The 13951-nt window shown below is 41.0% G+C and overlaps 1 protein-coding gene across 5 annotated transcripts in view; it reads left to right on the top strand.

Annotated features, from left to right (window-relative positions):
- Nucleotides 1–617: 617 nt before the first annotated feature.
- The window catches only part of galnt13 (UDP-N-acetyl-alpha-D-galactosamine:polypeptide N-acetylgalactosaminyltransferase 13), a 417261-nt gene continuing 403927 nt past the window's right edge, over nucleotides 618–13951 (top strand). For all 5 annotated transcript variants that reach the window (XM_043693777.1, XM_043693775.1, XM_043693779.1 and 2 more), the window contains exons 1-2: nucleotides 618–942; nucleotides 9863–10144. In XM_043693777.1, the coding sequence (XP_043549712.1) occupies nucleotides 10003–10144 (142 nt within the window). In that variant the 5' untranslated portion in view covers nucleotides 618–942; nucleotides 9863–10002. The remainder of the gene's footprint in view (nucleotides 943–9862; nucleotides 10145–13951) is intronic.

The following is a 13951-nucleotide window of genomic DNA, read 5'->3' on the forward strand; positions in this document are numbered from 1 at the left end:
CAATAAAGTTTCAACTATATTCGCTGCTCCCAATGCAGCCTTCTTTGCATTGGCGAGACCTGCTGCAGACTGGTTGACTGCTTTGCGGAATGCCTTCATAATGTCCACAGGAATGCCCTGACCTTCCGGTTGCTTGCCATTGTAATAACCGTCCTTGCTCAACTTTCCCCTCTACATTTTCCACTAAACGTTTCGTCACCCTGCCATTAACTCACTTAGGTGGCTCACATTTAAAGCCACAATGTTAAAACAGGTGTCCTGCAAGTAGCAAATTACAAAGTGAATTCAGCTCCAAGATGCTGGACAGCTCCTTTCGCTGCTCCCCCCTGCGGTAGAACACTCACCTCGAGCTTCAGCTTCCAGCCCCGCCCTCTGTTCACGGAGACTGGGGTCCAGCGCCAGGCCCAAAGACAACAGCGTGTTGTCGGGTTTGATTGGCGATTTCTGCAACCAAACAAAGGAGCGAAGAAGCGATCCTGGGAAACCTATTGGGTAAAGTTACAGCAAATAGCCAATAAGATTTTGCGGGAGGCGGGGTGTCATTGCCAATTCATTGTGATTGACGGCTGCTTGAGAGCGTAGACCTGACAGTTCGAGCTTGCGCAGTGGAGGGGGCGGCCTCGGGATGAGGAGCACCTGAATTGGTCAGTGGCTTTGGGAGTTAGTAGCTGCTTGTTTCCAAGCGCGCTGCTACGGCGGGTCAAAGTAAATATCAAACACGGCCAAGTAATGGCGAGGATGCAGACTTGGGTCCTTGGTAGAGAAGCCATCGCATCATCTCTTGACTCCCAGAATTAGTGCTGCACTTTAACATATCTTCGCAGCATTTTCTTCAACAAGCGCTGTGTTCCTAAGTGTTTGTGATAATTGATTGGGCTCTGCAAGAATGCAACAAGTTAATTGCACCAGATACTGCCCCGACTATCTTTCTTGCGTTAGAGCGTAAGTCTGTTCGTTCCTCTTTTTTGTGCGAAATATATCTTGTTAAATATTTTTGCCTAGGAGATTATATGCACTGTCAAGTCGGCAGTGAACGTGCACTTGTGTCAGAAAGAAGACAGGCTGCGAGAATGAGTGACCATTGAGACTGAAAGCAGTTGTAAAGACAAATCGTTTAAGAATTCAAGGTAGACTGCAGCAATTCTGCTTTGAATCGAAATGATCTTAAACAAATTGGTCGTATTTAAGGTCAAAAAGTGTGGCGCTGGAAAAGCGCAGCCAGTCAGGCAGCATCCGAGGAGCGGAGAATCGACGTTTCGAGCGTAAGCCCTTGATCAGCACCACACTTTTTGACACTGATCTCCAGCATCTGCAGTCCTTACTTTCTCCAAATTGGGTCGCAATTATAATCCAGATGGTTTCTATCATTTTTACCATAGTCGAGACTGAGAAAATGCATCAATTTTATTGACCGTGCTTTTAAATGATGCGAAAAATTAATTAATAACTTCTGATCGTTATTAATCGGATGTTGAACTGTGTTATAAACTTAAGCTGATATCGCCGCGATATTTTACGCAGACTTTATGGAGCTGGACTTTAAGAAATCTTCGAGCTAGTTCGAGAAGCCCGTCTGTGTAGTATATGCATTCCGACGAAAACTAAACCACGGGACTTAATATTTATTAATTTAACAGCTTGGTACAGTAGCTAACATATCTGACAAGTTTTGTCTCATCTCTTCTTGGCGAAAGCCCCTCAGTCCGCAACCTTTGATTACGGACGTACTGGGATCACTGTTTCGTACAGCAGAATTATGCATTGTGTTGCTTTCAGTAATTAATTTGTACAAGGAACAGGACGAATTAAAATCAATATGATAAATTAAATATTTTACAAGCAACAATTAATTTGCCGAGTACAGTATTAGATATGTAGACAAACCTTTATAATTAAGTCTGGCAACGTGAAAGCATAAATGGAAATTTTATGTGATATATATCGTGCACTTGGAAGGACATTTATATCGCACGAAAACACTGTCATAGCTGAAACAGTTGATCTGGCGGAAACAAGTTACTGCTTCTCCTTGTTTATCGATTTTGATCGCTATCACTAGCGAGGATTCCGAATGCTTACAGGCAAAGTGCTACGGACGCCGGAAAGCTGAAACAACCAAAGGGAGCACTGGGGTCGAGAGTGTGGTGTTGGAAAAGCACAGCAAGTCAGGTAGCATCGGAGGAGCAGGAAACTCGATATTTCTGGCAAAAACCCTTCTTCGGGAATCCTCGGATACTGCCTCGCCTGCTGTGCTTTTCCAGCACCACACTCTAATCTCCAGCATCTGCAGTCCTCACTTTCGCCTAACAGAGCACTGGAGCAACTCAGCATCTGTGGAGAGAGGAACTGCGAACGTTTTCAGTTGATATAAATTCTTTAGAACTTCGGAGCACCTCTGAAGAAGTCATAACAGATTCGAAACGTTCACTGATTCTTCCTGCACCGATGCTGCCCGAGCTGCTGAGTTTCTCTAGCGCTATTTGTTTATCAGTGCGAAACCCTGATATGCAAGCTCATGTGCAAATTAATTGAAAATAAATTTTGTGCAATAAAATGATACCAGATATAAATGAAACACTAATAATATGCCAACTTCATGATTTTAGGTTTAAATTATATGTGATGTAAACAAAACCTATGGCTCATTCTGTTACTTCCTGGTCTTTACTTGTTCATTACCAATCATTTAGTATTGAACTCGAATATTGCTTTAAAAAAGTCATATTGTGGAAACACTTCTTGCATGCATCAGGAAAAATGCAAGGTGCCAGACTTCAAATAATCTCAATTTATACTATGGAAGACAGGGTGCTAATTGACAAGACAGTTTGGGAAAAGCAATTGCCAGAGAGAAGGCATCAGTGAAGCATGGGCTCACCAAACCTCTGGGTAGTTTAAAAAAGGCATAAGACTTGAACATGTTTCCCTTTGTTTTGCAATGAATAATTTCTGCATATAAATGCATGCTTCGTCTAAGAAAATGTACTTGAACCATGATACAAACTTGACTGGTTATTTAACTTCCTTGTTATTATAACTGTGGGCACATTTCCAAAGAAATGGGGATAGCCACAGAAGACTACTGCACTAGCTGCCGACCTCTCTTACCTTTCCTGGAGTTAACCCATCTATGTGACTGTATCTCAGACTTTCCCCCCTTCCTATAACTGCCATCCATCACATACTGTTGCTGTTGCAAATTCCTCATTACAATGACTTAATGTTGATGGCCTGTACAGGCCATCGACATGAAGGACAAAAGGGTAACTAGGGAGAGAATAGGGCTTCTCAAAGATCAGCAAGGCGGCCTTTGTGTGGAGCCACAGAAAATGGGGGAGATACTAAATGAATATTTTGCATCAGTAATTACTGGAGAAAAGGATATGGAAGGTATAGAATGTAGGGAAATAGATGGTGACATCTTGAAAAATGTCCATATTATAGATGAAGAAGTGCTGGCTGTCTTGAAATGCATAAAGGTGGATAAATTCCCACGAGCTGATCAGGTGTACCCTAGGACTCTATGAGAAGCTAGAGAAGTGATTGCTGGGCCTCTTGCTGAAATATTTTTATCATCCATAGTCATAGGTGAGGTGCCTGAAGACTGAACGTTGGCTAACGTGGTGTCACTGTTTAAGAAGGGTGGTAAGGACAAGTCAGGGAATTATAGACCAGTGAGCCTGACATTGGTGGTGGGCAAGTAGTTGGAAGGAATTCTGAGGGACAGGATGTACATGTATTTGGAAAGGCAAGGACTGATAAGTGATAGTCAACATGGCTTTGTGCGTGGGAAGTCATGTCTCAAAAACTTGATTGAGTTTTTTGAAGAAGTAACAAAGAGGATTGATGAAGGCAGAGCAGTAGATGTGATCTATATGGACTTCAGTAAGGCTTCCGACAAGGTTTCCCATGGGAGACTGATTAGCGAAGTTAGATCTCATTGAATACAGGGAGAACTAGCCATTTGGATACAGAACTGGCTCAAAGGTAGAAGATAGAAGGTGGTGTGGAAGGTTGTTTTTCAGACTGGAGGCCTGTGGCCAGTGGAGTGCAACAAGGATCAGTGCTGGGTCCTCTACCTTTCATCATTTATATAAGTGATTTGGATACGAGCATAAGAGGTACAGTTAGTAAGTTTGCAGATGACACCAAAATTGGAGGTGTCGTGGACAGCGAAGAGGGTTACCTCAGATTACAACAGGATCTGGACCAGATGGGCCCATGGGCTGAGAAATGGCAGATGGAGTTTAATTCAGATAAATGCGAGGTGCTGCATTTTGGGAAAGCAAATCTTAGCAGGACTTATACACTTAATGGTAAGGTCCTAGGGAGTGTTGCTGAACAAAGTGATCTTGAAGTGCAGCTCCTTGAAACTGGAGTCACAGGTAGATAGGATAGTGAAGAAGGCGTTTGGTATGCTTTCCTTTATTGGTCAGAGTACTGAGTACAGGAGTTGGGAGGTCAGGTTGCGGCTGTACAGGATATTGGTTAGGTCACTGTTGGAATATTGCATGCAATTCAGGTCTGCTTCCTATCGGAACGATGTTGTGAAACTTAAAAGTCTTCAGAAAAGATTTACAAGGATGTTGCCAAGGTTGGAGGATGTGAGCTATAGGGAGAGACTGAACAGGCTGGACCTGTTTTCCCTGGGGTGTCGGAGGCTGAGGGGTGACCTTATAGAGGTTTACAAAATTATGAGGGGCATGGATAGGATAAATAGACAAAGTCTTTTCCCTGCGGTGAGGGAGTCCAGAACTAAAGGGCATAGGTTTAGGGTGAAAGGGGAAAGATATGAAAGAGACCTAAGGGGCACGTTTTTCATGTAGAGGGTGATACGTGTATGGAATGAGCTGTCAGAGGAAGTGGTGGAGGATGGTACAATTGCAACATTTAAGAGGCATTTGGGTGGGTATATGAATAGGAAGGGTTTGGAGGGATATGGGCTGGGTGCTGGCAGGTGGGACTAGATTGGGTTGGGATATCTGTCCGGCCATGGGCAGGTTGCACCGAAGGGTCTGTTTCCATGCTGCACATCTCTATGACTCTATGACTCTATTTGGATTGAGAAACACTTGTTGAACAATTATGAAGTCACATGTAACAGCAGATATTTTCAGTTTCTAAGCAGGGGCTGTTGGGAAAAGCTTTGCAGCCTCACTATAACAAGCAATCAAAGTAACTAATTTGTGATTACACTAGTCAATCATTCAGTCCTCATAATTGGCATGGCACTGGAATTCATACATAATTGGCATTGTTTAAAAGTTAGAATTCTTGTGTTTGTCCTGTTGAGTGCAAGATGAAAAGCTTTGCCAATATGTTACTTTTCAATGTTGACAGTTATAAAACAGCAAAGAATTTTCATTCTTCAAAATTTTCTTCCTTGTTAATTCAGTTAAAATCTTAGCCAATGTAACATCAGTGACATATTTTTGTAATTGTTGTTTGGGCCAAATTTTACAAGTTGAATCAAGTCTGAGATGTCAGGGCAAAAATGGGTCCTAAGGTCACACTTGTGGCAGCAAGACATGCTGAGCAACTTTATCAATGGTATTGTCTTAATTGACTAGCCTGAGGGTCCAATATCCAGTTAAGGACAACAACTGAGTTTCTGATGCTGTCAGCCCAATCACACCACTGTCTGCTTTGGAGCCTTGGCAGTCTCATGGGGAGAGATGCTTGGTGCTGTGGTATGCAAGTGACCTTAGTTTAAAAGGAAAACTCATGTTGAGGTCCTTCCCTACCTGTGGCCAATTCCAAAAAAAACCATCAGCTCTCGGCTGCCACTGGCAGACCATTCAGCAGACGTCCTATTACATTCCATAATATTTACAAGTTTAGAGTTAGGGAAGGAGTTCTTATAAAGTAATAATACTGATAGACCTACTGTAGTTAAGCATTTAAACAGAAGTGACCTTCAAAAATGGTGTTGCTGTTCAGTTCAAATACTATCTCCATGCTGATGAGTACTGCGTTGCTTGTAAGCAATGTTGCGAAACTGCAGATGATGAATCCAGTTGCTGCCACACCAGCATTTGTACCTATGTTCCACTAAATCTTAGAAATATTTTCAGAACTAACAAAACATAGAACTGCTCCAATGCATCTGAACTGCACAGTCCTAACCTAGGACCATTAAACACCTGGCACAGGATTTCTTTCACAGTTGCAATTTCTACTGGAAATGAAATCAGTCTTTTACTGTTGTGATATTACATCACTTTGGGTGTTGATTATGAACCTGTTTGGGAAGGATTTCCAGTGCTGCAAAAATTCTCCTTTTTATGTTTATGCAAGTATGTCATGTTTCACTTGCTGCAGCTGCATAAAGGAGCAAGCCAAAATCTGAACCAAGCAGACTACTCCAAACATTCACCTGCTTCAAACAATTTTCTTGAAGACAACTGAGAAGCAGGAAGTAAAGAGCTCAGATCTGTACTCATGTTTTTACCCGGACCTGCCGTGAAAAAAAAAATTAGGTGTTTTGATGCTGCGAATGGAGGAAAAAGAACAACACAGACAACTACACTATCAGCTTTCAATTTACTCCTGATGGAGGTGGGAAAGGGGTGATCAAGTTGCTACATTCCCCTAGGGAGAAGAGTTGTTGAGAGGCCCTGAATCCAGTTACTAATTCCAACTACCATGTTTTCCATGCAATCTTGTTGCATTTTTCTGATTTAAATGATAAAAGGTTTGAAGTCAATAATCCCTCTGTCATCAGTTCATTTAAAATATTTGCAGGGATTGTGTGGTTCATTGGAAGCAAAGTAGAAAATGTTCACAAATTTAGGTAAGAATTCCATGCTTGCCCATTCATTTGTCCTCTATGTCAAACACAATGTGATTAAGTTGGCAATGTTATTTAAATCATTGAACTGTAATGGGTCCCTGTCACACCAGTTTTTTTTTTAGATTAGATTAGATTACTTACAGTGTGGTAACAGGCCCTTTGGCCCAACAAGTCCATACCAACCCTCCGAAGAGCAACCCACCTAGACCCATTCCCCTACATTTACCCCTTCACATAACACTATGGGCAATTCAGCATGGCCAGTTCACTTGACCTGCACATCTTTGGACTGTGGGAAGAAACCGGAGCATCTGGAGGAAACCCATGCAGACACGGGGAGAACATGCAAACCACACAGACAGTTGCCTGAGGCGGGAATTGAACCCGGGTCTCTGGCACTGTGTGCCACCGTGCCACCCAAAGGTATAGGTAGTCCCAGTATTTAGTTAAAATAATGATAACTTGTGTTTACATGACATGCTTAGCATTAACTAAAAAAATGAACTTTATAAGGTATATTAACCAGCAGCCAAAAGCTGACACTTATCCACATGGAAAATATTGGGGCATGTCAAAGACATGGAATTCTTGCATGGCCACCTGATCTATTTTACATGGCCCCAGCCCTTCTGCAAAGATGTCCCTGGTCAAAAGGAGATTGCTGCTGATTCTGGTGTTGGAACTCAAAACAAAATGCAGATTAGCCAGCGTCTAAGAGGTGGTTGGGGTGTAATCAAAGTTGATGTTTCATTTTGATGAACTTTCATCAGAATAATTATTGAAGGTGATTTTAGAGGAGTATGTCACTGGAGGAAGAAAAGAATGTAGTAAAGAAGATTCAATACCAGACATTTGTATTTCGACAGCTGAAGAGTTGGCTGCCAAAAGTAAGGCATGGATGGGAGACACAAGAGGCCAGGATGAGAGTAGTGCTAAACCGTCAGCTGGTTGGCTGCAAAGAACAGATCAGAGATTAGTGTGGACAGATTTGATCACAAAGATGACAGTAGTAAAAGCAAGTACATGTTGAGGTGAATGAATGGAAATTGGATGAACTAGCATTAGGTGGCAGAGTATCAGATGAGCTCAGCCTGATGCAGAATGAAGTTTGAAAGCCTGCTAAGAGAGCTTTGGAGTAATTGAGTCCAGTGGTGACACCACACCCAGGGTTGTAGTAGGTGTGAACTGAGTCAGGGTAGACAGTGAGGATATTAAAACCGTAAGGAATAGGAATAACAAATGAAGTAGGCTATTCAGCCCCTTGAGCCTGTTCTGCCTTTCAGTAGGATCATGGTTAATCCAACATTTCTTGAGTCCATATTCCAGCATTTTTCCCATACCCCTTGGTTCCCTACATACCAATAATCTATCTATCTCAGCCTTAAACATATATAAGGACTGTGATCCCATGGCTCTCTTTGGAAGGAGTTCCAAAGACACTGTCCAGTCAGAAGAAATTCCTCTTCATTTAAGTCTTAAATCTATGTCCCTTCATGCTGCGAGTATGCTGTCTGGTCTTAGACTCTCCTACGAAGGGGAACCATCCTTTCAGGATTTACCTTGTCAAGTCCCTTAGGAATTCTGCACATTTCAATAAGATCACTTCTCATTCCTTTCAACTCCAGTGAGTAGAATCCCAACCTGTTTAGCATTTGCTAGTAGAGATTTCCCTCCATTCTGGGGATCATCCTCGTGAACATTCTCTGAATTGCCTCCAGTGAAATGACGTCTTTGTTTACTTAAGGCACATTACAGAGAAAAGCAGATGTTCTTGCTGATCAAGTGGATATAAGATCAGAAGCATAGCTGCAGGTGAACAGAAACAAATTTACCATTTATTCAGCAAAATTGTTAGGATTGCTTTGTAGTTTTCTTCCCCAGTTGTTTTCTATCTTTTATTTTCTACGTGTCCAGTTTGCTTTTATTTATAAAAAACAATTGTGGATGCTGGAAATGAAAGAGAAACAGAAATTGCTGGACAAACTCAGCAGATCTGGCAGCATCTGTGAAGAAAATTCAGTTAACGTTTTGCGTCCAGTGACCCTTCGGTTCAGAAGCTGCTAGACCTGCCTGCTGAGTTTTTCCAGCAATTTATTTTTGTTGCGTTTTAATGGTGCCTGAAAGTTGGATAACATGTTGCATTGTACAGTATAGGTATTCTAAAGATCTCCTCTTTTAGCTTTTATCTAGTACATCTATGTGGAGTCAGTTAGTTTTGATTGTTTGATCCAGCATTTAGAGTCATAGAGTCATAGAGATGTACAGCATGGAAACAGACCCTTCAGTCCAACCTGTCCATGCTGATCAGATATCCCAACCCAATCTAATCCCACCTGCCAGCACCCAGCCCATATCCCTCCAAACCCTCCCTATTCATATACCCATCCAAATGCCTTTCAAATGTTGCAAATGTACCAGCTTCCGCCACTTCCTCTGGCAGCTCATTCCAGATACGTACCACCCTCTGCGTGAAAAAGTTGCTGTTAGGTCTCTTTTCTATCTTTCCCTTCTCACCATAAACTTATGCCCTCTAGTTCTGGACTCCCCCACTGCAGGGAAAAGACTTTGTCTATTTATCCTATCCATACCCCTCATAATTGTGTAAACCTCTGAAAGGTCACCCCTCAGCCTCCAACGCTCCAGGGAAAACAGGCCCAGCCTGTTCAGCCTCTCCCTATAGCTCAAATCCTCCAACCCTGGCAACATCCTTGTAAATCTTTTATGAAGTTTCACAACATCTTTCTGATATCAAGGAGACCAGAAATGCATGCAATATTCCAACAGTGGTCTATCCCAAAATGCAGCACATCGCATTTATCTAAATTAAACTCCATCTGCCACTTCTCAGCCCATTGCCCATCTGATCAAGATCGTAGGGAGATCAAATAAGAGATGGGCAACTCCTTGACCAGTTTTCAAACTTCATTCTGCTAAGAGTGTTGTTGACATTATTGGGCTCCCCATGAATCCATGATTCTCCAGAAAGGTTTGAAACATATTGGAAGTATATGAAAGTATCCTATTACTATTAGTAATATATGACACTAAGTTTTTGTATTTTCTTTTCAGTTTCAGCAATGTTTAGTTCATTCAGTCGACACACTGGATTTCTGGCATTGCCTCCCTTTTTTGCACTGCGATCTCTTTCTCCAAGGAAATAAAGCTGCACACTTCCTGCTTATCAGTGTGATTCACAAGATAAAGTACTCATGAGGAGATTGGCATGGTGCAAGATAGTCTTGGCCACATCTTTGGTCTGGGTCCTACTGGATGTCTTCTTATTGCTGTACTTCAGTGAATGCAACAAATGTGATGATAAAAAAGACCGCTCTTTATTACCAGCCTTGAGAGGTAAGTGTTTCCTGTTGCTAGCTTTGTTACCATGTGAAATAACTGAATTCAGAAAATAGAGAACACATTGTAAGGGTAGAATTCATGAACAAAAAAAAAATCTGCTTATCCCTACACCACAATACTTTATGATGATCTTCCTTTGTGTTTGAAAATAACTATTCTGTGTTGAGGTGACTTTTAAACAGTAATATTATCCAAGATTAGTGTGGTTACAATGACTATTTCTATCATGCATTCAGGGTGTGAACTACAAGGAATTTAACTTTGAGATTCTTGATCATTTTTTAGATGTCATATTGATGTGGTCAACATTCTTTGTGGCCAAATGCTTTTAAGATTTATCTTGGGTAATATTAGTAAAGCATTATTTAAGCATTTTGTTCAATATTCAAACAGAGCAACAAACTTCAGTGAATTATTGGGATTGCATCAGCCTCTATAAATACAACTTGTCGCAAGGGTTTAGATTGCAGTGGTTGGAATATCTGCTGTGATTGTATTGTTGTACAACAAAAAGCATTTGAACTGAGTTTTATGAAAATTCAATTGAAGCTTGTTAAAGATCACCCGAAGGAAATTCAAGTTTAGAATTGAGGACAAAATTCTCATGGCAGACTGAGTACTGCCTTAATCAGTAAGCTAGCAACTTTCTTTCTCTCTCCTCATTTTCTAAAAAGCTCGGGGCTGGAAACTATCAGAGGAATGTAGAGACTGAAAAGTTTCTGGAGAGTGTCCCCTCATTTTTAAAAGGTTCATCCGGTATGTTTAACCATGATACAGATATGCTGGTGTTGGACTGGGGTGGACAAAGTTAAAAATCACTACACCAGGTTATAGTCCAACAGATTTATTTGGAAGTACAAGCTTTCGGAGTGCTGCTCCTTTGTCAGGTAGCTAGCCGACAGGATCATAGGACATGGAATTTATAGTACTTTATAGCAGTACTCTGAAAGTTTGTACTTCCAAATAAACTTGTTGGACTATAACCTGGTGTCGTTTGATTTTTAACTTTTATTTCCTTGCATTAGACATACCATGTGAACTTTTACCAGACATATGGAATTCGTTGAAAACATGGAAGTCTTCAAGGCAAAATGTGTTTATGAACTAATTTAGCAAATTGAAGTCTTAATTTAGCTATTAGAGATCTGGTAATACATTTAGCCAATTACAGAACTCAGTATGCCACAGATTAAGCATTGAAACAAAATAATATATACAGGTTTTCTGCTGTGCCACAAGTTAACAATGAAAAATTTACAATTTACCTGTCTCCATGATAGAAATGTGTTAAAACATTTGCTACAGTTTTCTTTTGATTAAGTTATTACGTAATACACTAGTGAACTGGTCAAGGACCATTTAAAAGGAGCAATGCTGTGACAACGAATCAACTCCTTTATTCTTACATTGTTCTCCTCACTTCTGATGTCATCTGCTGTTCTTGGTCTGTATGCATCATGCAGATAAAATGCACGTGTTATCTCAATAATTCCTTGACTTTGATATCAGCAACATTTTTTGAGTTTGAGATCCTCAGGTATCTCTCCTCACATCATTCATAGCTACTTCAGTAACTGTTGTTCTTTATGTAAATTGTTTAAATTACACTTGTTTATGCACATACCTAGAAGTTCTTAAATTAACAATATGACATTATGATGTTTTGTGATGAAAGAAAATTTGATTTTTGTGTTTGCATGAATAAGGAAACAATCAAAAGTAAGTGATTTAACATCATGTTTTGTGCATTTCTGTGGAGGTGGGAAGCTTGGATTTGAAAAACTCCGTTTGCCTAATTACATTCGTTTTGAATTTCTAAATATTTTAATTGCATCTCCAGTACAAAAGAATCTTTAAAAACCTTGAACTGCCAAAATCCTAAATAGACACTCTTTGCTACTTTTCAAAATGCCATTCTTGTGTATTAAGAGATTGCCCAAAATAAGATTTCAGTGGTAGCTAAATTGCATCAAAAATAGCAGTTTGTTTCAATTTTCAGCATTTCTGCACATTGATTTTCTTTTATTGTTACTTTGGAGTGAATAAATAATACCTTGACTTAGGATAGACATAATTATTGAAGCATAAAATTCAAGGGGATATTCATTTTTATACTGTAAAAATGTTGCCCTTTTTCAAATTGTTAACATGCAGGCTTTGAAATTATTCCTACTTTTTATAGTTGTCATCTTTAAAATTTTACCTTTTCAGCAGAAGATGTGTTTACAATGTTCATGAAAGACTTATCAGGAGCTTAACTACTTGCAAATTTCTCCTATGGAAGAGTGCAGAATTTGACATTGATCAGACTTGCTAATGAGATTGCTTGCTTTGTATTCCTCCACATAATGTAAAGAGGTATTTGATAGGTTAATTAAGTGGGCAAACATTTGGCAAATGGAGTATGATGTGAAAAATGTGAAGTCGGTTTTGGAAAGGAGAGCAAAAAAGCAGCATTATTTAAATAGAAGAAAAAAACATTGCAGAAAGCTCTGACACCAAGGGATTTGGGATCCTACTGTATGAAACACAAAGTTAGGACATAGGTGCAGCAGGTAATCAGGGCCAGAAATGGAACATTGGCCTGTATTTCAAAGGGGTTGGAGCAAGAGAGTAGGGAAGTCTTTCTGCAACTGTACAGTTGCTGGTGAGTTCACATCTGGAGTACTGTGAGCAGTTTTCATCGAATTGCTACAGGCTATTTGGCCCAACAAGTCCATACCGACCCTCTGAACAGTAACCCACCCAGACTCGTTTCCCTACCCTATTTCTCTACATTTACCCCTAATCTACAAATGCCCTTATTTAAGGAAAAATATCATTTCATTGGAGCCCGTTCAGAGAAGGTTCATGAGGATGATCCCTGGTATGGAAGGATTGTCTTATGAGCAAAGGCTAAACAGGTTAGGACTTTACTCACTGGAGTATAGAAGAATGAGAAGTAATCTCATTGAAACAAAAGATTCTGAAGGGGCTTGACAGGGTAAATGCTTCTCTTCATAGGAGAGTCTCAGACCAGAGAACATAACCTCAGAATGAAGGGGCGGTAATTTAAGACTGAGATGTGAAGGAATTTCTTGGGCAGCATGGTGGCTCAGTGGTTCGCACCGCTGCCTCACAGCAGCAGGGTCCCAGGTTCGATTCCGGCCTCAGGCGACTGTCTGTGTGGAGTTTGCACATTTTCCCCATGTCTGCGTGGGTTTCCTCCAAGTGCTCTGGTTTCCTCCCATAATCCAAAGATGAATTGGCCGTGCTAAATTGCCCACAGTGTTAGGTGCTTCATTCATAGGGAAATGGGTCTGGGTGGGTTACTCTTCGGATGGTCGGTGTGGACTGGTTGGGCCGAAGGGCCTGTTTCCACACTATAGAGAATCTAATCTAATCTAATCTTGAATGTCTTTGGAAATCCTTGCCACAGAGTGCTATGGAGGTAGTGTCCTTGTCTATACTGCAGGCTGAAATAGATCCTTGATCAGTTGGGGCATTGATGATTTTGGGGAAAGTGCTGGAAAACGGATGTGAGGAATGTTAGATCAGCCGTGATCCTACTGAATGACAGAGCAAGCTTGAGGGGGTGAATGGCCTCCTCCTGATCCTTTTACTTAATTACACCCCCCTCCCCACCACAACCTAACGTCCCAAATACAAGGATAAATTCTGACTGTTCAGCATTAAAAACCGGGTGGCCCAGAGAGCACCTCTGGGCCACCCGGACGAACCAACCCAACCAACCTGTGGCACAGCATTTCAACTCCCCCTCCCACTCCACCGAGGATATGCAGGCCATTGGACTCATCCACC

This window comes from Chiloscyllium plagiosum, chromosome 7 (genome assembly GCF_004010195.1).
Source record: "Chiloscyllium plagiosum isolate BGI_BamShark_2017 chromosome 7, ASM401019v2, whole genome shotgun sequence".
Classification (NCBI taxonomy): Eukaryota; Metazoa; Chordata; class Chondrichthyes; order Orectolobiformes; family Hemiscylliidae; genus Chiloscyllium; species Chiloscyllium plagiosum.